This window comes from Canis lupus, chromosome 11 (genome assembly GCF_048164855.1).
Source record: "Canis lupus baileyi chromosome 11, mCanLup2.hap1, whole genome shotgun sequence".
NCBI lineage: Eukaryota > Metazoa > Chordata > Mammalia > Carnivora > Canidae > Canis > Canis lupus.
In genome coordinates, this window is record NC_132848.1 from 67,683,167 (window position 1) to 67,706,847 (window position 23,681).

A 23,681-nucleotide genomic window follows, 5' to 3' on the forward strand; every position below is an offset into this window, starting at 1 on the left:
GGTGTGGGGCTGCCGCGTGGCGCGGTGAGCTGGGGGCGCCTTCGGACACCCCGCATGTCCCTGGCCGCCGCCGGCCTCTCCCGGGTGCTGGGACGGACGTCTCGGGCTTGGCCTCGCTCGCCGGGCTGCCTAATTGAAACCTCTCGGAGGAAGCGTCTGACACACCAGCATGGAAAAGTTCTCTTATCATTTGGAGAAAATAATTTAGGGCTGGGTAGATAAACATGTACAGGAAATACTTCTATAGAGGTCCTGATCCTCTGAAGATTAATAACCCACGGAACTGGAGACCAGCCTCAAACTCGGAGGAAATAGGCCAGTTATAAAAACAGGAAGAACGGGAAGTTTATTTTTGGATGAATATTTGTTCTAGTGAAGCTCTCGATACTGACACAAACCTTGATCCGCGGGTCATGCGCTGCAGCTGAGCAGCTGCGGGGCAGGTCTCCACAAGCCGTCCCGCCTGAGATTTCCGGGTCTCTTCGGAAGGGGCCTCGCCCCGCTCCTGCAAAGCATCTGCCCCGCTGCCACGGGCCTCGGGGCCCTCCCGGCACGGCCCCCCGCTTCTAGAGCACAGCCAAGCCTTCCAGCCCGTGTGCGCGGCCGACTATGGGGCTCCCGGGGCCGCGGCAGAAGGGAACACGGAAACCCTAAGGACTTCAGGCGGCCAGAGCAGCGCGGCAACGCCAGCTCGGAGGGGCCCCGAGGCTGCACAGCTCGGACAGGCCCCTCGGGGGACCCCAAAGGCAGAGGACACGACCCGTCCCGAAAAGAACCTTTCCTTCTCTCCTCTCTTCACCCTCATGGGCATTCGCCCCTCCTTTTTCAAAGAAGGCCTCCCAACAAGGAAATTGGCTTCCATCCTCTTTTTTTTTGTTTGTTTGCTTTTATTAAATCTAGTTAGCTCACATTCAGTGTGATTTTCGTTTCAGGTGTCCGGTGTGGTGACGCAGCACCTCATCCTCAGCCCCGGGGCTCCGTCCTAAGCGGCCCATCCACCGGCCCTTCCGCTGGGCTCCCCGCGCCACCTGTAGTGCGGCTCCTCCCGCGCCCGTCTCCCCTTCACAGGCAGCCACACCAACATCACCAGGGCTCCGAGTTCACGGCCGGTCACTTCTGTGCCTCCTCTTCCCACCTTCCCGGAACAAAACTTGGTACACGTGAGGAATACTACAGATTTCTACAGAACGGCCACCAGGAATGTCGCTCTCTCCTTCTAATGGCCACTTACGGAGCCTCCTAGGACCGTGCCAAGTCATCAGTTAGAGGAGAAATCTTGAGAGTTCCCTGAAGATCTGGCTTTTACATAAGAGAAGATGCCCGGGCCCTCTAGGGACGGAATTACAGAACGAGCTCGAGGGTGTCTGAACAGGAACTTCCATTAACCACCATTATGAAACCTACTGGCCAGACACAAAGGCTGCACATGTTGACTTTGGCAGTGGTTCCACAGGTGGCCCAGCTGGCGCAGCGGCAGAAATCTCGCCACCTCCTTGGCCGCTGCCAGCATCGTGGGGGGCATTGAAGGAAGGATGGTAAACAGGGGAGCCAGCACTGCCTTCTCTCGTCTTATGCCATCTGACGCGGGGTGGACAGAGCTGAGAGGAAGAGGGTGATCGATGGTTAATTCCCCACCAACTGCCGTCGGGGAAGTAGGACAAAGGCAAGAGCCTCGGATTTCCCTCACCTAGAAACTGTAAATGCCATCTCACTGCCCTTGAAATGATGACCTCTTCAGAGAGAATGATTGGGCCCAGTAGTTCTTTGGAGCAAGGAAGCAGAATGAGGTAGGGAGCAGAAGAGATGAACCATGACCACCACCACCCCTGAAATGTGAGCCTGCTCTATTATTCTTTAAGAGGAAGAAAAACATTGAAAATCCCAGATAGCTTCCTAAACATTCAGGCAAAGTTGATTTTTCCAGCAATTGGCAACTGATCATGCTCATGGGAGACAGCAAGGCCAAGGGGGGGGGGGGGGGGTGATACTGAATCAGAAAAGGCACAGGCGTTAACTTTGTGAGTTCTCTGATATTAGACGATCTCCTCCAAACTGAGTCAAGGAACATTCCTCTCCACCCCCCCACCCCACAGCCATTCAGTAACACTGACCACAAAAAGCAAGAGCCACCACGCTTTACTGAGCCACTGAGTAGGGCTGGACCACTGGTTCTCCCTCACGTCTCTGCTGGCGGGGGTCCACAACACTCTGCGCTTTTCTTGTTTACTGCATTCTGCACTTAGGGTGCACCTCCCCCTTCAAAATGTAAGGTCATCCCAGACCCAGACCGGTGCCGCCAACCTGGTAAGGTCCGAATGTAATCACAGATCTGTCAAAAATCGATGATCTCCATCCTTCCAGGATGGTTCTTCTCTTCAGAAGAAGAAAAACCAAGTTAACATGCTCAAGGTGTCTAAGGGAGGACCTTGCAGGTTTTGGACCTCCAGCCATCATCCTGTACATTTAGGGCACTTTGTGTCTCAGAAGTCCCAGGCATTCGGGCGCCTGGGTGGCTCCGTTGGTTAAGCGTCCACCTTCAGTTCAGGTCATGGTCTCGGGGTCCTGGGATCGAGCCCTGTATCCAGCTTCCTGCTTGGTGGGGAGTCCGCTTCTCACTCTCTCTCTACATTTCTCCACTACTAGGGTGCTCTCTCTTGCATGCATGCATAGATAAATAAATAAAAATCTTACACCCCCCCCCCCAAAAAAAAAACAGAGTCCTGGGCATTAGACCATCCTTTCCAACCTTCATGTAGAGACCCACTTTCCCAACCACATTTCACTCAGCAAACATTTCCCACATATAGTTCTTTTAGAGCTACATTTTGCTTTTGTTTTTTAAGTTGAAGCTGGCTTCAATGTTACAGGAAAACACCTGGGTTATGAGGTACTCAGCAAATACCCTAAATATCTAAAAACCCCAACGTGGGGACTGAGGGGCTCCTCCCCTGTGAGAGGATGATTTTGTGGCCTTTTTGCTAAAAACCTCATGCAGAATGGGTTAAGTGGTAGGTACTCAATCGATGCTGGTCCTCTCACTCGTCACAGAATCCTGGAGACAGAAATTCCAAATGGCTACCAGAACAATCTCCCGGTTGGGCTGTCTTCACAGCTCTTGGTTGTGCTTTTCTCTTTCAGGAATACAGTCACCGTTCTCCAGCTACGACCATAGAAAATGGAATATGAACTCCCTCCAGAGGCTTCTAGTTTTCCCATCTAATAACTTGTAACCCTTATCGATTTTTTTGTACAAAATCACAGTAAGCACACCCAAGTCTCAGTTTACCAAACAGGGAACAGTTTATATATATATATAATATATATATATATATTATATATATATATATTCAATTCTGATACCAGTAAGTGAAAAATACCAAAGTTTCAAAACATACCAGGTAAATGTTTCAAAACTATTTTTGAAGTAAATAAGGACCTATGTTGCAAGGTTAGGTAGTAATTCTGTGCATGTGAATTCCAGAGCGAACATACTACAGCATCTGGTTAACCAAAATCAGAAATATTTAAAATAATTAACCCTATGCAACCGAGAATGCGTATTTGTTTCCAGCATAGATCTAATAGCTTAGATCTTGTTAATTTTTAGTTAACAGTCCAGCTTAGACTGTTAACTAAAAATGCAAACTACACATACACATTTACGTAAAAAGGGAACTTATAAATACTGAAAAACCAGGGAGTTCGCAGTGAGGCTCGCGTCTTAAGCACAATGCCGGGTTAGTACCTGGCACAGCCAAAAAGAACCAGGCCAGGGACTCACTCACGAGGTCTTCGGTCCCTTATTTTCATACTTGTTTAGGGGGAGAAGTCTAACCTGAGTGAATCCACGGCCTCCACGGAAGGATCACACGTCCCCCATCGGGGGCAGGGCAGGGACTTATCAACACCTGATAAACGAGGAGGGGTCAGGTGGCGCCCATCCAGGGCACCATGTGAGCAGGCTGCCCAGCCCAGCCCACGCCTGCCTCCTGGCTGACGTCTCTGTTCCTCCTCTATCCTGGGCCATGGTGAAATCAGTCCAGGCCCAGAGGCTTGCAGCTCCCTTTTCAGTGACTTCTGGAGCCCACAGGGTGAGGACCTTCATGAAGAACTCTATTGTTTGCTTGAATGAAGGTGACCAGTCTCCTCACTGGGGTGCTTACCATGTGCTTAGGGTGTGTTACCGCTGGGGCACTTAGTCCCTTGGTCCCATCCAAAGACTACTGACCAGTAAGACAAGGGGGCGGAGGAAAGGGAGACCATTTGTTCCCAAACGCATGCAAGCACACACACAGACGCACACACACTCACTCCTCTTGTGTTCTTGTCCTTTCCTGATACCCAAACCCTGGGATCCCTGTGTGGCTCAGCAGTTTAGCACTGCCTTCGGCCCAGGGCCTGATCCTGGAGTCCCGGGATTGAGTTCCACATCGGGCTCCCTGCATGGAGCCTGCTTCTCCCTCTGCCTGTGTCTCTGCCTCTCTCTCTGTATGTCTCTCATGAATAAATAAAATATTTTTTAAAAAAAACCCAAACCCTGAGCACCTGGTCCAGTATAATTTTATATGTTACATTATAATATTATATATTCAGACTGTAACACAAGTTAAACTGTCTCTCTCAGTCCAGCTCCTAGCCCACCTTCCCCCCACTGTCCTTGGTTTAGAGGTGAACGGCTCTACTGGGTGGCCCCACAGGCCGCCAGTACCCCCAGGCAGTGCTGGTGAATCATCTGGGGGAGGGAGAGGGCAATTCTGCATTTCTAACAATTCCCCAGAGATGGTGGGCCTGCGGAGGGAGCTGTGGGCACAAGGGGCTCTGGAAATCTTGACTGGCTCAGCCAGTTCCCTTCCATGTAGCTTCTCAGGCCTCCATCCTTTCCCTTTGAGGATGAGAAGTCCTTTGTTTTGCCCCAGCATCAGGGATCCCCCTGGCAATTCTCCCCTGTTTTCGCCCCTGCAGAGGCCTCATCACCCCTTTGGGGTCAGCAATAAAAAGATGTATTATTAGTCCTTTTTTTTTTTTAAGATTTTATTTATTCATTCGTGAGAGAGAGAGAGAGAGGGAGAGAGAGGCAGAGACACAGGCAGAGGGAGAAGCAAGCTCCATGCAGGAAGCCCGATGTGGGACTCGATCCCAGAACTCCAGGATCACACCCTGAGCCAAAGACAGATGGCTCCATCACTGAGCCACCCAGGTGTCCTTTTCTTTTTTTTTTTAAAGGAGTATCTTGCCTTAGGAAACATGGTCTTTCCTCTGACTACTAAAAATTTTGAAGATATTCTACTTCTAACAATTTAGAAAGAATCATCTTGCTACATTACCTCCCTCTTCCCTCCCAAAAAAAGTGTGTTAAGGGGAGGGAGAGTGACTCATACTTTTGAACTTTTTGGAAGGAAGAGTATAAAGAAACACACAGGTTCTTTGAAAACCTGACACACGAGGTCCAAATTTAAACTCTGTGTTAGCTTAACCGCCACGGTCCCATAAAGAAGGACCTAAACTGATTATTAGTCAAATAACATCTCTAAGATGTAAAAGCAAAAAAACACATTCCCTGCCCGGCCCCCCTGCTCCTCACACCTAAAAAGAAATGCAATTCTGTGCTTCCACATCATGGGTGAAGAATGCCACTACCCTCTCATTGTTCCGTTAATGTGACAAAAACAACCAGAAACTCTGGCAGAGTTCTCAGCAAGGTACAAGTTCAGACAATAGCTGAAGGTATTTCTTTTTGGTGAAGAAATGGAGCTGCTCTAACTTGAACGAGGCTTAGGACGCTCTTTGCCATGCATGGATTTTGAAGGAGCTGGAAATTCAACAGAAGCAAAACTGCATTGTAAGAGAAAACTGAAATACATTTTTAACACCTGGACAGTAAAGCAAATTTGTTGCAGAAGTGTTTAAGACAGATAAGCAAAAAAAGGAAACATACCACCTGTGATCCACCACCCAGAGATCACCACTGCTAACGCAGCAACATGCAGGGACCAGGGGCTTTGAGCAAAAGGGAGGATGGACATTCTAAAATACTTCACCTCATCCCCGTGTTCAGACTCATCTGGAAATGTGCACAGAGTCCAGAACCATCGTGGAAGATTCCAGCACCTACAGAAATGTCTGCTGGTCTGGGCAGAGGAGCCAAAATCACCTTCAGAGAAGAGGACGGCGGATGAGCCAGACTCAGCAAAGTAAAGGAAAAGGAGAAGTGTTTCCAGAAATAACTACAGCTGCACCTGGACCCAGCCCTATGCCACAAGATCATGTGGCAAAACTGAAAGAGCTCTATCACCAGAGGCCAGCGACTCTGCTATGGAAATCCCCAGCCCAGGCTCCGGACGGGGAAGGTGTTTCCTCTGGCTGAGGTCAGTGGCGGCCCCGGCATGACGGGGGCTGCAATGAGGAGCAGCAGTGAGCTGAGGGCGGCCAACTGGGTGGCCAGGTAGGGGCGAGAAGGACATAAACGTCAAGAGGGGGCAGCAGCAGACGTGGCCGGAGCGGGGCGAGGGTCTGCAGAGATGCAGCCGGTGGCGAACAGCCCAGGCGGGCTGCGCTGAGAGCTGTGGGACCGAGCTGTGGGACCGTGCGCCAGCTGCTCCATTTCTCTAGGCCTCTGTGAATGGGGATGCGACAGCGGTACTTCTTCCTTCCACGGGCTGGGGTGATCAGACAATGGTAACCACCTAAAGAAAGCATCTAGAATGACACTGGCTACACGTAGGCACCATTTAAGGTTTTACCGATGTACTTTTTCCTGGGTTTTCTAAAATAAGCCACATTCATTTTATCACCAGAAAATCTATTGCCTGATTCCCAACAGGCCCCATCAGCTTGTCCCTTGTCACCTGATCTTTGGCCTTTCCTGCCAAATGACACAAACGCCATCTCAATAGGCAAACATGTACACTAGAGTGACCAACTGTCCAGAGTAGGGCTCTCAGTAGCTAAAACCAGGGCAGTGCCGGCCAAACTGGAACAGTTGGTCACCTCAATATATACATAAAAGAATAAAGAAGGAAACAAGACATGCCTTTGACACCACAGCTCAGAAATGGACCATAACAACCAGTGCTAACAGTGTGATGAGGTTCTTTTTGGTCCTTCTGTTACACATATATTTTAGGGAAAATTTGGATAGTGATAGGTAGAAGTTTGGGGTTTGTTTTTTTTAGATTTTATTTATTTATTCATTAGAGACAGAGAGAGAGAGAGGCAGAGACACAGAGGCAGAGGGAGAAGCAGGCTCCCTGCAGGGAGCCCGATGTGGGACTCATCCCAGGACCCTGGGGTCATGCCCTGAGCCAACAGCAGATGCTCAACCACTGAGCCACTGAGGCGTCCCCATAACGAGTAGTTCTACAACAGTTGTTTCCTTGTGTGGCTTTAAACCCATTTTAGAGATGAAGAAGCCCAGGTTCAGAAGCAGCTTGCTCAGGACTCCCCAGCTGGTAAGTGCCAGAGCTGGGGTTGGAACCCGGATTTCTCTGACTGCACCACGGCTTTCTGCTTTCATTGTCTGTCTCTGTCAAAGTTCTGTATCCTGTTTCCCGCCAATGCTGTATCATTAGTAATAATTCCTTGAACAAACTAAAGCTGCATGCTATCGGACCATGTGGATGATCCATGTGGCTTAACCAGTCTTCTATGCTCTTACCAACATTTTTGACCCCATGTAACTTTAAACACCTCTGTCCATAAATGTGTCTCCTTAGAATTATGATCTTCAAATTTCTAGAAGAAATTTTGAGTAAAGATGGTGAACTTAAAAATATATGTATAGGGATCCCTGGGTGGCGCAGCGGTTTGGCGCCTGCCTTTGGCCCAGGGCGCGATCCTGGAGACCCGGGATCGAATCCCACGTCGGGCTCCCGGTGCATGGAGCCTGCTTTTCCCTCTGCCTATGTCTCTGCCTCTCTCTCTCTCTGTGACTATCATAAATAAATAAAAATTAAAAAAAAATCTTAAAAAAAATATATATGTATAAATAACCAAATTGCTTTCCAGAAAAAGTACACTAAATTCTACTTGCAAGAGCAGTATATGAAAAATGTCCCCTCACCAGGCATAGCACCATCAAAAAAATTTTCTATTCGATCATTATTAACAATTGAAAAATGCTATTGTTCCATTGTATTACTTTAATAATTTGTGGGGTTAACTTTTTGTTTAGCCAAGTCTCCTTCTCCTTTAACCAGTTCGCTTGGCATTTTTAAAATATTAAAGTAGTCTGTTTCTCTAGTGGTTGTCTTAGTGTCTTTTTTGGCAATTTCCTAAACTTTTCACAGCTTCGTATTAACTCCATAAATCACAATTGAGGCAGACGTGTGTGCGCACGCGCATGCTTATGCGTCTGTTAAATCTGTCTATGCTGTCATGCAAACAAAAGCCTGGAAACTTGTCAGTGATTCTTCTGTAATTCCTTCCAATACTTTTATGTGTGGGCAATCCTTCCTTTAGAGAGAAGTTAAATATCCACTCATGTGTTTGGTTTATTTTTTTAAGCTTTTTCTTTTCTATTTACCTGGCGGTCTTGAAGTAAAATGCGAGGTGAGGCTCTACATTCGAAGGAAATCATAAAACCCAGGGTACAATAGACTTGTGTTGAAATGAGGAAATGGTTAAGAGATTAAATCCACACGATATAAACCGGGGATTTGCATGAGACCTACTCTCAGTAATGAATCAGCTCATTAAAAAGCTCTGCTTGACAATGAATAGGATTAATCAGAACAGGCCAGGGACACTCAATCCTCTTCCTACCCCAGGCCCTATTCTAGTCTTCCTAAGTGGTGTTGTGGTGGATTGCAGGAGCTGAGCAGAAAGGATGAAGGATGGAAGCAGAGTCCGAAGGAGCCTTGGGGTCCTTCGGGCACTTCCGGGCCCCAGAGCTCAATGGCCAAGAGATTCTACTTCTGTCACTAAACAACAGGAAATAAGGAACAGTGAGGAGCCGGTCAAGAGTTCAAAGCAGATCTCCCCGACTCCTTCTCAAAAGGCAAAAAGATCAGGGAACTAGCCATTTTTCTTCCATGAAGTTATTGCAACAGAGATAAAAACGAGGCAGTGCGTTATCCAAAATAGTGCTGGGCAAAGCCTTCCACCGCCTTTCCGACAAACGCACAGAGATGCTGTTCTGTTGTGGGAACAGGCAGGAAACGTGGCACCTCTCCCCAGCCTGCCCCGCCCGCTCCAACTCCTACCTGATTTCCCAAATCCGGAGCCAGAAGAGTGCAATTTTACCCACCCCTATTTGTTGTTGAATCGTCCTAGTTTTTTCCCCTTTCCCTTTGCAAACCTACACATAGGAAAGGGATGTACCAGATACAAGGATGCTTTCTGGTGTTTCCTGGGCTGCGGCCCACTTCTCCAAACAACTCTCTCAAATATCCTCTCCTACTACGGGGCAGATAGGCTATTCTTTTTTGGAGAATTCATTCATCATTCATCTATTCATTCAGTAATTATCATTGCCAACTGTCCGACTACTCGTGAGAATGAAAGCAGAAAGCCGTGGTGCAGTCAGAGAAAGCCGGGTTCCAATCCCAGCTCTGGCACTTACCCAGCTGGGGAGTCCTGAGCAAGCTACTTACCTTCTGAACCCGGGCTTCTTCATCTCTAAAATGGGTTTAAAGCCACACAAGGAAACAACTGTTGTAGAACTACTCGTTATGGGGACGCCTCAGTGGCTCAGTGGTTGAGCATCTGCCTTCAGCTCAGGGCGTGATCCCGGGGTCCTGGGATAGAGTCCCACATCGGGCTCCCTGCATGGATCCTGCTTCTATGTCTCTGTATCTCTCATAAATAAATAAAATCTTAAAGAAAAAAAAAAAAAAAAAAAGAAATACTTGTTATGTGTGAAAAATACCCAGGGAAGAAAACTGCAGAATGTCACCCAATAGTGACTGCTGCTTGGGAACAAAGCTTTCCCTATGCCATAAGTACCCGTGGATGAGAGGCCTCGTCATATGTAAAAAATTTTGAAGTCCAGCAAATGATTTAAATTCTCATTTCCTCCTAGAAACAGATTGACCACAGTTCAACAACTAAGCAATTATACATCATTAGGTTTGGAAAGATGACTCCACAGACAAATCCCTGCTTTTAAAATGCATAGGTCTCTGGCAAAGAGTGCTCCCTCCACAGGGTGAGCACACCCGGGGGGTGGTTGTGGGTACCCCACACAGGCCTCCGGTCTGATGGAAACCTGCAGACCGTTGTGAGTGGACACGAGCAAGCGCTCAACAGATCCTCTATGGCCAAGAAGCCTTAATAAGCTCCCACACCAAGAACTGCTGCTGAGCCAAATCTGAGGCGCACACACGATCTGAAGACTGTTGCTTACCACTGTTTCATAGACACACGATCAAACGTTCACCTGACCCACCTGAAGAGAGCAGCACATTTCTCTCCCCTCTCCTGGCATGTACTAAACACTCAAGGGGACAGGCCTCCTTCCAACATGTTCCACCTCTGTCCCACACCCCTGTGCATTTCTATGATATTAGGATTGCTAGAAGCCGTGTCCAACTCATTATCTCAATTTTCCGCACACCAAGCCCATTCCGATCACAGACTCAAAGAAGGGGGAATCCAAAGGACTCAACATTCAAGTACTACGCAGCAGAGTTTCTTCCCTGGATATGAAGGGGGGGGGGGGGGGGGAGCGCCAACTTTGAAGCACTCCATTTTCACATTATGCTACTTCCATGTCTTTTTCTTAGGCAAGTTTATACCAATCATAGGATTTTTATTCCTTTTCTGAACAAGGAAAATGAAGAAACTGCCTCGGCTCCAGGTTGATTCTAGCAGCAAGTGTAAAATACAGAGCTGCCTATGACCAGGACTTTGCCACATTCAGCAGCTTCTCTCCATTACTGGCCCCTCCTGAGCCATCACCCTTGGCTATCCACCCGTGTGCCCGTCCTGGACTTGCCTCATTCCATCCCTCGGTCTTCTCCGGCCTCAGATCCAAGTGTTCAGCGCCGCCAAGGCCGCAGCCCCAGCTCCCATCCTCCACACTCTTCTCTTACCACCTTGAATCCCCGTGGACCTCGAGCATTGCCGAGTCCAGCGCTCAGAGGCCTTGCCCCACGTGTGGGCACCTGTAGCAACTGACCCTGCTCGGCGGTTACGGGGCTGGAAAGGATGGCCACGGGCCCCCTTCGGCTCGCGCTGCCTTGGGGCTCTCTAGCACCTGTACCCCACAAGACGGAAGTCAGAAACCTGTGCGCCCATCCTGTCGCCCCCACTGCTCCCTCCCCTCCCGGTATCACCTCTGTCCCTCATCTCATGGCTCCTGTGGTGGCCTGACTGCTCTCGCTGCCCCCAACCTCAAGTCTATCTCACACACTATACTCTATTCCACTTCCAACAAGTCACTTAACCCCTCTCACTTTTACTGTTTCCTCGTGGGTAGAGGGGGAGCCCACAGCACCTCTCTTATAGGGCTGTCAGGACCATGAAGTGGCAGTAGAGGTATCAGGCACCCGGCTTAGGGTGTGGTGTGGAGTGATGAACTCAGATCTTTCTGCCTGAGAGCTGGGACCCCTGCTGCGGCCACGTCACACCCCATTACAAGCCTTCAATGGCTCCCTGCTGCTTACAGAGTAATTAGCTCAGCAATCAAGGTTCTTTCTTCCATCTGCCCCCAAAGCACTTTTTTGTCAACTTTACCTTTCAAACTACTCCTCTTCCCCTCAAATGATCTTTTTTTAAGGAAATTCTTTTTTTTTTTTTTTTAAGATTTTATTTATTTATTCATGAGAGACACACAGAGAGAAGCAGAGGGAGAAGCAGGCTCCATGCAGGGAGTCGGATGTGGGACTTGATCCCGGGTCTCCAGGATCACACCCCAGGCTGATGGCGGCGCTAAATCGCTAAACCACCAGGGCTGCCCTCAAATGATCCTTTGCTTAAGCTAATGCCTGTTCTATCCTAGAAGCCAGAACTCTGAGATCTGGAATTAGACTGTCTTGGGTTCAAATCCCCACTCATTTCCTACTTAGGAGTTTCCTTGGGCAAGTTATTTTGAATGCTCCAGGACTTCAATTCTGTAGTAGGAAAAAAGTTGCTATGACATTTAAATGGGAAAACCAAGGTGACAGCTCAGCCAAGTGCCTCCTGGGCTACAGCGAGAACTGAATAAGCAGCGATGATCCTTTCTCCTAATTCGCCATCATCCTCTTGCTTTGCAGCGCACATGCTACACACCTCTGCCGGAAACACCTCCTCTCTGCAGAGCTGAGCCTGGCCTTAAGGCTCAACTCAAATGTCACTCTCTCCATGAGGGTTTACTTGCAACCCACCCATGTAACGAATCTCCTTCCCCTTCCAAACACCTACAGCACATGGCGCTATTCTTGGGCACTTCGTGGGAAAAGCTCCCGTGTGGCTGCCCTACTGCAAGTCGTCCTCTAGGTGACTGACAACATTTATGGACAGGCCCTACCTCTGATTCATCTTTGTGCTCTCCACAAAGTCCTCCATATGGCAGAAAGTTGGTAAATATTTGCTCACCGAAAGAACAAATTTTTGGAGGAAAGGCAAGAGGGAGTTCCAAGCTTTGAAGACTAAGGACCCAGTACCACAGTGTAACTGAGCAACGGGACAGAGATGGATCTGTCCTGGGACACGCTAGAGAAGTAAAGAATGTTTTATTCCTAAGGAGCACTGAAGCCAAACTATACAAAGTAAAGTGAAGTCAGCCTCCTCCTGTCTACTCCAAGTGAAGCATGGCTGCCTCTCCAGAGCCAAGAGTGGCCGCCATTTTAAACAAATAAGTCACGCTGCGTCTGGGCCCAAACAGCCCTCAAGGCTTCAGCCCTGAGGGGAGGGACTCTTGACTATCATGCACTTGAAAAATTAGATCTTTGATCCCAAGAGGCTATTCTAAACTTCTAACCAGGCCTGTCTGCTTTAGCAGTTCGCTCCTTAAAAGCATGTGTTGGTAGCAAGTACAGCTGCATTCTTAATCACTTACACCCCACAACCAACTAAAGATAGCTTGAAGAGGTCTGCCATATGCCAAATTCTTCTTTTAAATAAGAACACAAGAACCGTTCATGCAAGAAAAATTCAGTCATGGCCATCAGAAGAGAATAAAGGAAAAGGATTTGACTTTTCTCTTTGTTTTGAATGAAAGAGACGTAGGAAAATTCTGATAGAGAAATAGATGCACATTGCATCCCGGCACCCCCATTCACTGGGCTTATATGATCTTATGTGACCTGGCTGGACCCCCAACACTGATGAGAATCCTGAACATGATCCAGGTCCTGCCAGAAATTAGCCAATTACAACGCCAAATAATACACACAGCCCTCACAACCACCATACTGAACAAATGGCAAGGTTAACTTTTCTCACTGGCAACCACGGTAGGCTTGGATCTGCCTCTTTTCCTTCTTACCCAAACCCTACCGAGCCATCCAGGCAAATACAATTCCTTTCTCTTCTATGAGGTTTCTTTGAACTGCCTAAAACAAGATAACCTCCCCTTTTGCGCCATCAAATTCCAAGGTTTTTTGTCACCTTTTTGGGCCCTTTGCTCCCAATACAAGGTAACCTGTAATTATATTTAATTCAGACTCTGGCCTTTAAAAAAAAAAAAAAAAAGATTTATTATTTGATAGAGAGCCTATGCACGAGAGTAGGGGGTGGGGTGGGGGAGTGGGGCAAGAGCAGAGAGAGTCTCAAGCCAACTCCGTACTGGGCACAGAGCCTGACCTCACAACCCGAGATCACCACCTGAGCTGAAACCAAGAGTTGGACTCTCAACGATTTAGCTACCCAGGAGCCCCGACTCTGACCTTTCTAACTAGATTGTCAATTTCTTTTTTTTTTTTTTCCAAGATTTTATTTATTTATTTGACACATATTAAGAGAGAGAGAGAGCAAGTGAGCGCAGGCAGAGGGAGAGGGAGAAGCAGACTCCCCGCCCAGCAGGGAGCCCAATGCAGGACTCAATCCCAGGACCCCGGGATCAAGACCTGAGTCAAAGGCAGATGCTCAACTGACTAAGCCACCCAGGTGCCCCTAGACTGCCAACTTCTTGAAGACAGGAGTCTTAGTGAGACTTCTTTAGTCATGTCACTTCCTCCAAAGGAATAGCCCCTGACAGGCCTATGCCCAAAGTGGTAGAGGATACAAGTGTGAATATCTTTCCAATAAAGCACAACCCTTGTGACATCAATGTGAGCACTTATCTACTGGCTTTCTCACGTTTGGCACTCTTCCATCGCCCGAGTTCCTCCACGATTCTCCTCTTCATGCCTTCTTGAATAGTTATAGGACATTTTCATTAAATCAAGATTTGGTGATACACTGGTATAATTAGATATTTAGAGCTGAACTTGTATAATTCGATAGTTAAAATTTTTGCAAGTTTTTTTAAAAAGAATTTATTTATTTATCCATGAGAAACACACACAGAGAGAAGCAGACTCCCTGTGGGGAGCCCAACGCAGGATGAGATCCCAGGAGCCGGGGATCACGACCTGAGCCAAAGGCAGACACTCAACCACTGAGCCACCCAGGTGTCCTGTAACTTTTTATTCCTACATGAAAAATGGCCACCTTGTGTTTAGTTTTCTATGTATCAAGGACTGTTTCATCTGCAAACTGGGCCAGAGCTGGAAAATATTCTTGTGATAGAATCAAAAGCATTTCTACCCTTAGTGCCATCCCTTCTGGGACCACCTTCCTGCATCCCCACCATCTAGATGAACGGCTCTAAGGGCCTGAATGTGTAGCTGCATTGCCGGGGACTCTCCATTTCTGCCCTGTGTTAGACCCTGGTCCCTTGATTTCACGGTGTTCCCTTTTTCTTTCTCCCTTACTCTGTCTGATGCAACATTCTTCTACTCCCTGTTTTTTGGTTCAGACTGCATCTGGAATCCCTGCTTTTCGGATTCTGTAGCAAAAACTTCCATCTATCCCACCCCCAACCTTGCACCACCCACCCAGGCACGCAGTTGGGTTTCAGCTTTCTCCACTCTGCTAAATCAGCATTCACGCAGTGGCATTCCATCTTGCAAAATTTGGCTGATATCTCTCTGGGAGGTTTCTGGGTTTATACTGTTTTTCTATTCCTTATGTCATTTTATTAGAGCTTTGGGAGGAAATAGAGATATATACACTTGTTCAATTAACTATGTTCAACCAGAAGTCAACAACTAAATGTTTACAAGTAGAATTACAAGGTCGGTCACCATGTCTCCTACCATTTTTCCCCCTTCTGGCATCAAATATAAAGACTTACAAGTAGCAAGAGCTCAAGAAGTATTTGCGAAAAGCGGTGGGTCAATATATGCGAACATTTAGACCACCCACAGATTATTAACTGCAACTCTTAGGATTAAAACATAAGAACATCTGTTCGTTTTTTTTTTTTTTTTTTTTTTAAGGTAATTCTAAAGGCACGCTCATTTCCTAAGAACTCTGACATCACAAGGAGGGTCGGGTGCTTTATGCAGACCTGTAGCTGCAGGACCTCACTTTCTGATACTCTGGAAATTTCTTTATACTACAACAAAACAAAGCAAAAAAACCTTTAGAAATTATGTTTACCTTATTTTTTTGCTTTTTGCCCCAACAGTAGTAAACACCAATGCTGGTAGAACTCTAAAGTTCTTTGCATTTAAGACAAAGTCATTCATTTAGGCAACAAATACTTAGGATTCTACTATATTCAGGTACTTTCTAGTAAGTATTACCATGCACTAGAGCAAAGACAAAGATGGATGGAGAGATAGACCATGAACATATAACTCAACAGACAGTGATTAAATCCCACACAGATTTAAAACTGGGTGATGTTACAGGGTGACCAGGGTCAGGAAAGGCATCCCAGGGGAGTGGTATTTAAACTCAGATACAATTATGAAGGAGCCAGTGATGGGAAGAGCAGGAGGAACAGCATTTAGTCAGAAGGAATGGCCAACACCAAGACCCTGAGACAAGAAAAGAGCTGGCCTGGCTTCCACAAGAATGGTGCCGGGGAGGACAATGATCGATCCAGGCCCACACAAGAATCCAGGGATTAAGTAAAGCAGGTCAGAAGTTCCCAGGGAACAAGAGACATGAAACAATATGGTTTCTGTAAACATCACTTGACTACCCTGCAGAAAATGTATTATACAGGGGCAAGAGGGAGGCAGAGTGCCAGAGGGCTCCAGCAGTGCTTCAGGGGGAGGATCGTGAAGCCTGACCAAGAGACAGCTGCAAAGAGGTACAGGGAGCAACTTTATTTTGTCATGAAGGAACAACCAGTCTGTTGGATGGATTTGATGCAAACAGGCAGTACAGGAGAGGGGATCAAAGATAACCATGACATTTGGGATCCGGACCACTGAGGGAATGCCGGTGTCATTTGTCAAGACAGGGAAGGTTGGGTGAGTGGGCTGCCCACTCTCTGGGGATCAGAAGTTGTTTCGGACATTTGAGTTTAGATGCATGCTAGACCTTCATGTGGCGATACTCAGACAAATCTGGAATTCTGGAAGGGCCAGCCTGGAGGGATCAACCTGTGTATCATCTGCACCCAGATAGTATGCAAAGCCATTGGACTAGATAAACCATTCAGGCAAGCCTGCAGAGGGGAAAAAGGAGAAGGGAGCAGGTTTGACCCCCGGGGTGTCCCAGCACTGAAGTGGGTAAAGCCTTAATTAGTGAATGAACAGTAATTCCTATCATAGCTCACTATGCAATCACAGCCTCGTTAAGATAAACTGCAAGTTAAGCTCACACCTATATTGTTGCCCGATTTAGAGAAATGGGACTCCCACAAAGTAGCTGCATCTGAAGAAATTCTCTAAAAACTCAAAATTATTAAAATCAACAGGCATGGCACAGACACGGCAAAGAATTGTAATTAAGGTTTTTATTTTCGAGACTCCCAGAAAAGTGTGATTCTGTACTAACCGAAAAAGGTCAGACAACGATAAGCCCATAGGGTCAAATTGAGAAAGAGAAATGAATCTACCTTGTTTAGGGCATTTTATGCTTCTGCCCGAGGATTTTACTGGCACAGCCCGTACCTTTTGCCAACACTGCAAAAAGTGACATTTGATTTACATCCAAAAGCCCAAACACATTCCCAAAAGCCAAATGTAAAGCACCAGACTTCACTAAAGGTCTACAGGGAATCTCGCAATGTCCAAGCTTCTAGGAGCAGCGATGCTAGGCAGTGCCGTATTAACCATGCACAAACCAAGCAGCCCTCCTCAGGGAACAGCGATTTCCAGAAGAGACTAGGTATAGAAGAGTCAACATGTAGAATGACGTATGTAGACATCTTTAGAACACAAAGAAAAACCTCAAAATACTAAAGAAAATTCAAATCTCGCCACTCCAAGTATGGTCCCAAGAAAGCAGCAGGAGCAGTATCAGGAAAGTTACTAGAAATGCAGGGTCTGAGCCCCTCCACCCCAGACCTGCTGCCTGGGAGCCTAAAGCTTAGCCAAACCCATGGGTGATGCACACGCACAGCAAAGCCCGGGCTAGGAGGCCTGGGCGTCCTGGCGCTGGTTCAGCACCGTGATCACCAGGTGAACAGAGTATTTCAACACAGCCTCAGCAGCAGCAGCATAATCAAGTTTCTGAAAAAGGGACGTTCACGTTACTGGTGTTCCCCTTCATTGTTTTAAGGATTGTGTGTAGGCAGGCAACCCTGTCAAATGAAGTTAAAAGTCTGTAATCAAATATACTTGCAAAATGAATCACATATATTAAGTATATTAATAAACTGCATGGTAAGTAGGTATAAAAACAAGTTTATACAACGTGTTCGTGACCAAACCGAATGTTTTAAAAGTCTTTCTCCTCTCCTTATTGGATGGCTAAAAGGTCTCAGTAATGCCGATTTTCTCAGGGAGTTTCCTCAAGGAGCACACATGATTTCATGTAGACACTCATTCATACTATATCCCCCCATTCGCTCCCTCAGCAGATCCTGCCAGGCTCCTAGCATGCCAGCCACTGCGCACAATGAACAAACCAGGCAAACTGCCCTGACCCCTCGGAACTAGACCCTACTGTGCACAGAGTGGACCCCGGGGTCTCTGAGAGCTGGAGGGTCAACAGACCCAAGTTTGGGACCCAAGACCACAGAGAAGCCACTTATCAGACAAAGAGTATAGGTTTTCAGATCTACAAAACCGCATGTCCACTCCTTATAAATGCACACAGCCCAGTCATCCCACACACCACCTCCTTCCCCAGCTTGGACATCAGCCTTTCCTCCTGCCCAACGCATCCCTCCTTACCCAGCAACTGGCCGGAGAAACCTCTGTTGGACCCACCTCGTGTAGGTCCAGGCACGTGCTCCCTAACAGATCCTGGCCCTTTTCCATGCGTTCTCCACTTTCTTTGGTTACACGTGTGACTTAAACACGAGGTCATAAACATGATTAGATTACGATAACGGCAGCCTGCTAATCTTTAGCCTTCGTGCTTTCTTCAGTGCCAGGTGTCACTTGTAACTGTGCATATATCAGCCCATTTTCCGGAAAAGAAACTTAAAGGCTTGGAGTCAGCAGCTTCTCTAGGTCACGTGGCTAACCAAGAGCCAAATCAGGGCTCTGTTCGCCTGCTTACAGCACTTTCAGCTCCGTGGACAAAACAGGGATCTAGGGAACCACCCCAATACCTACTGCATCTTTCCCTTTATCATTCAAGTATCAGTAAATGAGGGTTCCTTGCCACACATCTGCCTTGGTTCTTCCTCTTGCTTAGATCTGGCCTCAAATATTCCACTAAAATTTTTTTTTAAAGATTTTATTTACTTATTCATGAGAGACACAGAGAAGAGAGGAATAGACACAGGCAGAGAGAGAAGGCGGCTCCATGCAGGGAGCCTAATGTGGGACTCGATCCCAGGACTCCAGGATCACACCCTGGGCCAAGGCGGCGCTAAACCACTGAGCCACCCGGGGATCCTCAACCACTAAAATGTTTAATGGTGATTCTTTTTTTTCTTCATCACAAACCCGTCACACATTCCAACTGTGAGTGATGTCCAAACCAGCAGGGCGAAAATGCTCCCCTCCCTCCCAAGTATGTCCAATACACACACCTGAACTCAATGGGACTTCAGCACCCCCCCCCAAAAGATTAATCAGCACCACGGGGCTCCTGAGAACACAAAAGACTATTTTGTGGGAGTAATGCCGCACTGCAATCTTCTTTTCTGTGATTACACCTCATTTTATAACAATGTTCAGACATTTGGTTGGAGCAAGTATAGTAATTACATTTCTCACTTTGAACTAATTTAAGCAGCTACATCTGAGCTCCGCCACAAGTCCTCAGGCTCATCCACCCTCCTCCTCCTCCTCCTCCTCCTCCTCCTCCTCCTCCTCCTCCTCCCCAGAGCACTCTTGTCTGAGAAGACCCAGGACCTCTTTGCTGAGTGACTGCTGCCCTTTCCCTTCGGGAACTCTTCCGAATATCCAACCGAATCCCCCCAGCTGACCCCCTGCCATGGACAGCACACCCACAACCCTTTCTCCCAGGGACTCAAGGGGATGATCCCCGTGGGAAGGGAAAACAAGCAGGCCCAACCACACTCTCTCACCACTGGGTTTAACCCCCAAGCCTCAGGATCCTCCTCTGTAGCAACATGCTGCTTCCTGCAGAGGTTGTTGAGGGATACTCCTTGGAGCTGCTAATGCTGCCCCGTGAGTCACAGGAGCAAGCACCTCGGCTCGGGGCAGGATGCCAGAGCCACAAACACCATCCCAGAGGCAGGAAAAACCGAACTTGTACCCCTAGAGAAAATGTGAGAAAACAGGATTTCCTAGTCCTCTCCACCCAAACCTACACCCACACACTCTCTCATCCTCCAACACCCTCCTTATAGTTCACTCTTCGTGGTGGTCAAGAATAATACACTGAAATGATAAAAACAGCAACACGAGCCACGTGCTCCCTTCCTCCTTCCATCAAAGAGCCTCGTTTTGCTCGGAGGGACCCAGTGTTCTGTCTCCTCCTGTCTGTGCACCCGGCTGTCTCCAAGACGCAAGGAGCTTTCAGAGAGGCCGTGACGGGCCTCCGGGGTTGTGGAAATGAAGCTCATCGTTACGCTCTGAACCGCACCTGGAAAGGTCCTGACTTTTTAAATCTCTGGAGAGGACTTGCAGAGGGGGGATGGAAGGTTAGGGCAGGTAGCAACACACACTTCAGACTCTGTTATTTCACTTTTTTTTTTTTTTTTTTTTTTTTTTGGGCTAGGCGAATCAGCCCTCCTTGCTGCAGGTAAGAGACAGGCCAGAAATAGTTAACATCAAACTCCCCTTTGTTGGGAGCAAACCTGTTCCGCCAGAATGGCCTGATAAAGGGAGCCACCACTTCCTTAGAGATAAGATCCACCTTCCTGAGCGCTCAGGCCCACAAGTGAGAGGCAGGGCTCTCCAACCAAGCCCTGGGCAGCTCACGCAGGCTTCTGGTCCAAGTCACTGGACACTACTTGGGGCAGTAGAAAGTTTAGCCTCTTTCCCAAATGAGATACTCAGCTCCTTTATTCACAGCTCAAAGTCCCATGATGGAAAGTCTCTGACCTCACAGCCACTGTGAGCTAACAATGAGAAAACTCACAAATCACAAGTTCGTAGCAGAAACTTGAGATGGCTGCACATCTGTGTGCGTGTGTGTGGAGGGGTATGATTAATACCTACGCCTGAATTCAAGGAAAATCCATCAAATGATCATCTTAGGGCCATTTAAATGATCCTCCTCAAGTAAAGATGTCGTGGGAGGGGGCTCAAATCCATTGCTACGTGGCCACAGATGCCAAGGAACTGCTGGTAAATCAAAGAGGTGGATACATAGCAAAGTCCCTCTCAGCTCAAGGTTGGGGGCGGGGGTGCTGCCTATTTAAAGCGATTTTATGCTGAATCTTGGTGTACAGGGACTGTCACACACCCGCATTCATGTGCTTTTTTTTTTTTTTTTTTTTTTTTTTGCAAATCTAGATTTTGGTGTCTGGCTTGCTTAAATCAAAAGATCAGCTTGTATTTATTCTCTCTGGCTGGCGGACCCACCTGCCTTTGCACAGTGTCTGAAGACACTGTTATCCCCGCTCATGCTTCACCTCGGGGGCATGGGTCATCCCAGAACTCCATTTCGAGGGTATTTCTCCCTTTGGCTCTTGGGGGCGTCTTAAAATACTACTAATCCAAGAGTATGCGATGCTCCAGTAGTCCTTTTCCTTTCCGGAACAAACAATAAAAAAATATGGAAAGCCAGGCAAAGAAGCCAGAGGACTAAAGGGACAGAAGGGGAAAAAAAAAGTCATCAAAATGTTGATGACCTGACCCGTGTATGGAGGGTAACTCCCCAAATGCCACCAACCCAGGCCGTGCCCCCTTTCTTCCTCTTTCCTGTGTCTCTGTCTGGAGTCCCCTCTGGAACCCTGCACATCACAAATCCTTGGCACAGCCTAGGAGACTGTCCGTATTCAATGAACCAGATAGATGAGGAGTCCTAGATCCCCCACGTCCACTCACTTGGCTGAGACAGGATCGAGCAGTCCGCTTTCAGCGCCAGGGATAGCTGGATAGTTGCTCACAAAACCCGTCGTGGGGGCCCCTCTCCTTTCTTGCCGGCGCCTTCTGAGCTGCTTATCCGAGCGAGCGGCATGATCCTTCCCTTTTGTTCAGCCCTCAGGCCCCCTCACCGAGATGAAACTGCTTTCTAGATGCCAGTCACACTCTGTAGTAGGCACCTCGGATGTGCCAGACGCCACAGCAGACACCGTCACGGGCTGTGTCTCACGGAATCCTCACAAGCCTCGTTTCATTAATACCATTTAAGAGATGAAGGTGCCCAAGTTTAGGAAGATAAAAAATGCAATATGAGGGGCAGTCAGAATCTGAAACCTCCCCCCCCACCTCTGAGGGGGAGACTGAGGCCACGGCGCTTCTCTGAACCAGTCACAGAGCTCCAAGCAAACTGACCAGAACCAGAGCCCCCTTCCAATGCTTGTGTACAGGATGCAAGGCCCGGGGCCCAGGAACTGGTCAGATTTTTAAAAATATTCTTTTGGCCCACAAACGTTGCCCTAATATTGGCTTTCATCACCCTTATCTTTTTCAGCCCCACCCTCCACAATACACAGTGGCTACCTCAAAATTCAGGGATGACCACATGACAGAGCACCTCTTCGGGGACCCATCAACTTATGTACATACATCATTTCAACTGATATTTAAAGCAGCCCAGGGGCACCTGGGTGGCTCAGCCGTGAAGCACCTGCCTTCAGCTGGGTCATGATCCCAGGGTCCCAGATGGAACTCCCCACCCCCAGGGGAGTCAGAAGCAGGGAGCCTGCTTCTCTCTCTCCGCCTCCCTGTCCTGCTCTGCTCTCTGCTCTCTCTATTTCTTTCTCTAATTAAAAAGAAAAATCTTAAAAAAAAAAAAACACCCAGAAAATCTTAAAAAAAAAAAAAAGCCTCACTTCTAGTAATGGGAATGTTGTTTCCTGATGAAGACTAATAATTTTAAATACAGGGGGGAGGCGGAATTTTAACTCCTATGCTGATGCCCGAAAATCTACAAGTAGCCTACACTTGGCGGTTCCTCCTCCCTGCCCACACTGGGGCCCTCAGTGTGCTGGTGGCATCTGATGGTCCCTTCTCAGGCAGAGGCTCTTTCACATCATTGCTTGCACTCCCCATCCCAGTTTTGGGTTTTGTAAAGATTTTATTTATTTATTCATGAGAGAGGCAAAGACACAGGCAGAGGGAGAGAAGCAGGCTCCCTGTGGGGGGCTCAATGTGGGACTCGATCCCAGGACCCCGGTGAGCAGAAGGCAGACAGATGCTCAACCACCGAGCCACCCAGGTGCCTCCCCACTCAATCTCAGTGCTTAACCTAACTAAAAATGGTTCCCAAATCAAATCAAAAGAGGACCTAGCTTTTTTTCTCCTAAGGATGGGGCTTTTATAGTTAAGGCAGGTGGAAAGATGTCACGCAGAGTCCCCGGTGAAACCAGAAGGAGCCTGCTGCACTTCCATGCCTTTCCTTCGAGGAATGGTGGTCGTCAGCGTGGGGTGCCCAGCTGGTGTCTGGACGGGGTCCCGTCCACCGAGGAGGGCCTGCACCTTCCCTGGGGGGAACCTACCAACTGAGGCTCCTGACCTACCACAGCTGCTAACTTAAAGGGCTGCACCAGTGGCGGCAGCTGCTGGACATACCCATTTCCAAACCAATTGCTTTCCCCATACCAGGCACTACGCTGAGCACGTGACCCACATGATCTCATCTTCTGCGATTCTTTTGAGGAGTTACTCTCTATAGAGGCCCAGGTGAGACTCCTTCAACCGCTGAGAGCAAGAGTGCAGGAGCCTGGGCGGCCCAGCCAGCCTCCCCGAGCAGGCCGGTGATGGCCCCTGCGATGGGGAGGGCGATTCGGGCAGCTGCAAAAGTGCTAACATGGCATCATTTCATAGTTACTTAAATTATATGCTTTTAAACAGCACTCCCCCGTGATGACACGACAAACGGCACGTTTACCTATCTGCCGTGACTGGCCACACACGTACAGGTTACGTGAAGTAACTGGCGTGAAGGGACTTGTAAAACTCGGCTACAACAGGGGACAGAAGTTAGAGATGGAATGTTGGCCCCAACAGCTCACTTCCTTGCCTTAACTGGCGTCTATCTTGGTGTTAATTGACTTTGAG

General features: G+C 48.0%; 1 protein-coding gene across 4 annotated transcripts in view; it reads right to left on the reverse strand.

Annotated features, from left to right (window-relative positions):
* SPRED2 (sprouty related EVH1 domain containing 2) overlaps window positions 1-23,681 on the reverse strand; it is a 114,953-nt gene that overhangs the window by 70,759 nt on the left and 20,513 nt on the right. The window contains exon 1 of one of the 4 annotated variants that reach the window (XM_072768632.1): window positions 21,504-21,794. The exons of 2 other annotated variants lie outside the window; for them this stretch is intronic. Coding sequence is in view for 1 of the 2 variants with exons in the window: in XM_072768630.1 (XP_072624731.1) it covers window positions 9,591-9,613 (23 nt within the window). In the remaining variant the exon portion in view is untranslated. Of the gene's footprint in view, window positions 1-9,590; window positions 9,629-21,503; window positions 21,795-23,681 lie in introns of those variants that run through there. One more of the 4 variants, XM_072768630.1, reaches the window with a different exon arrangement.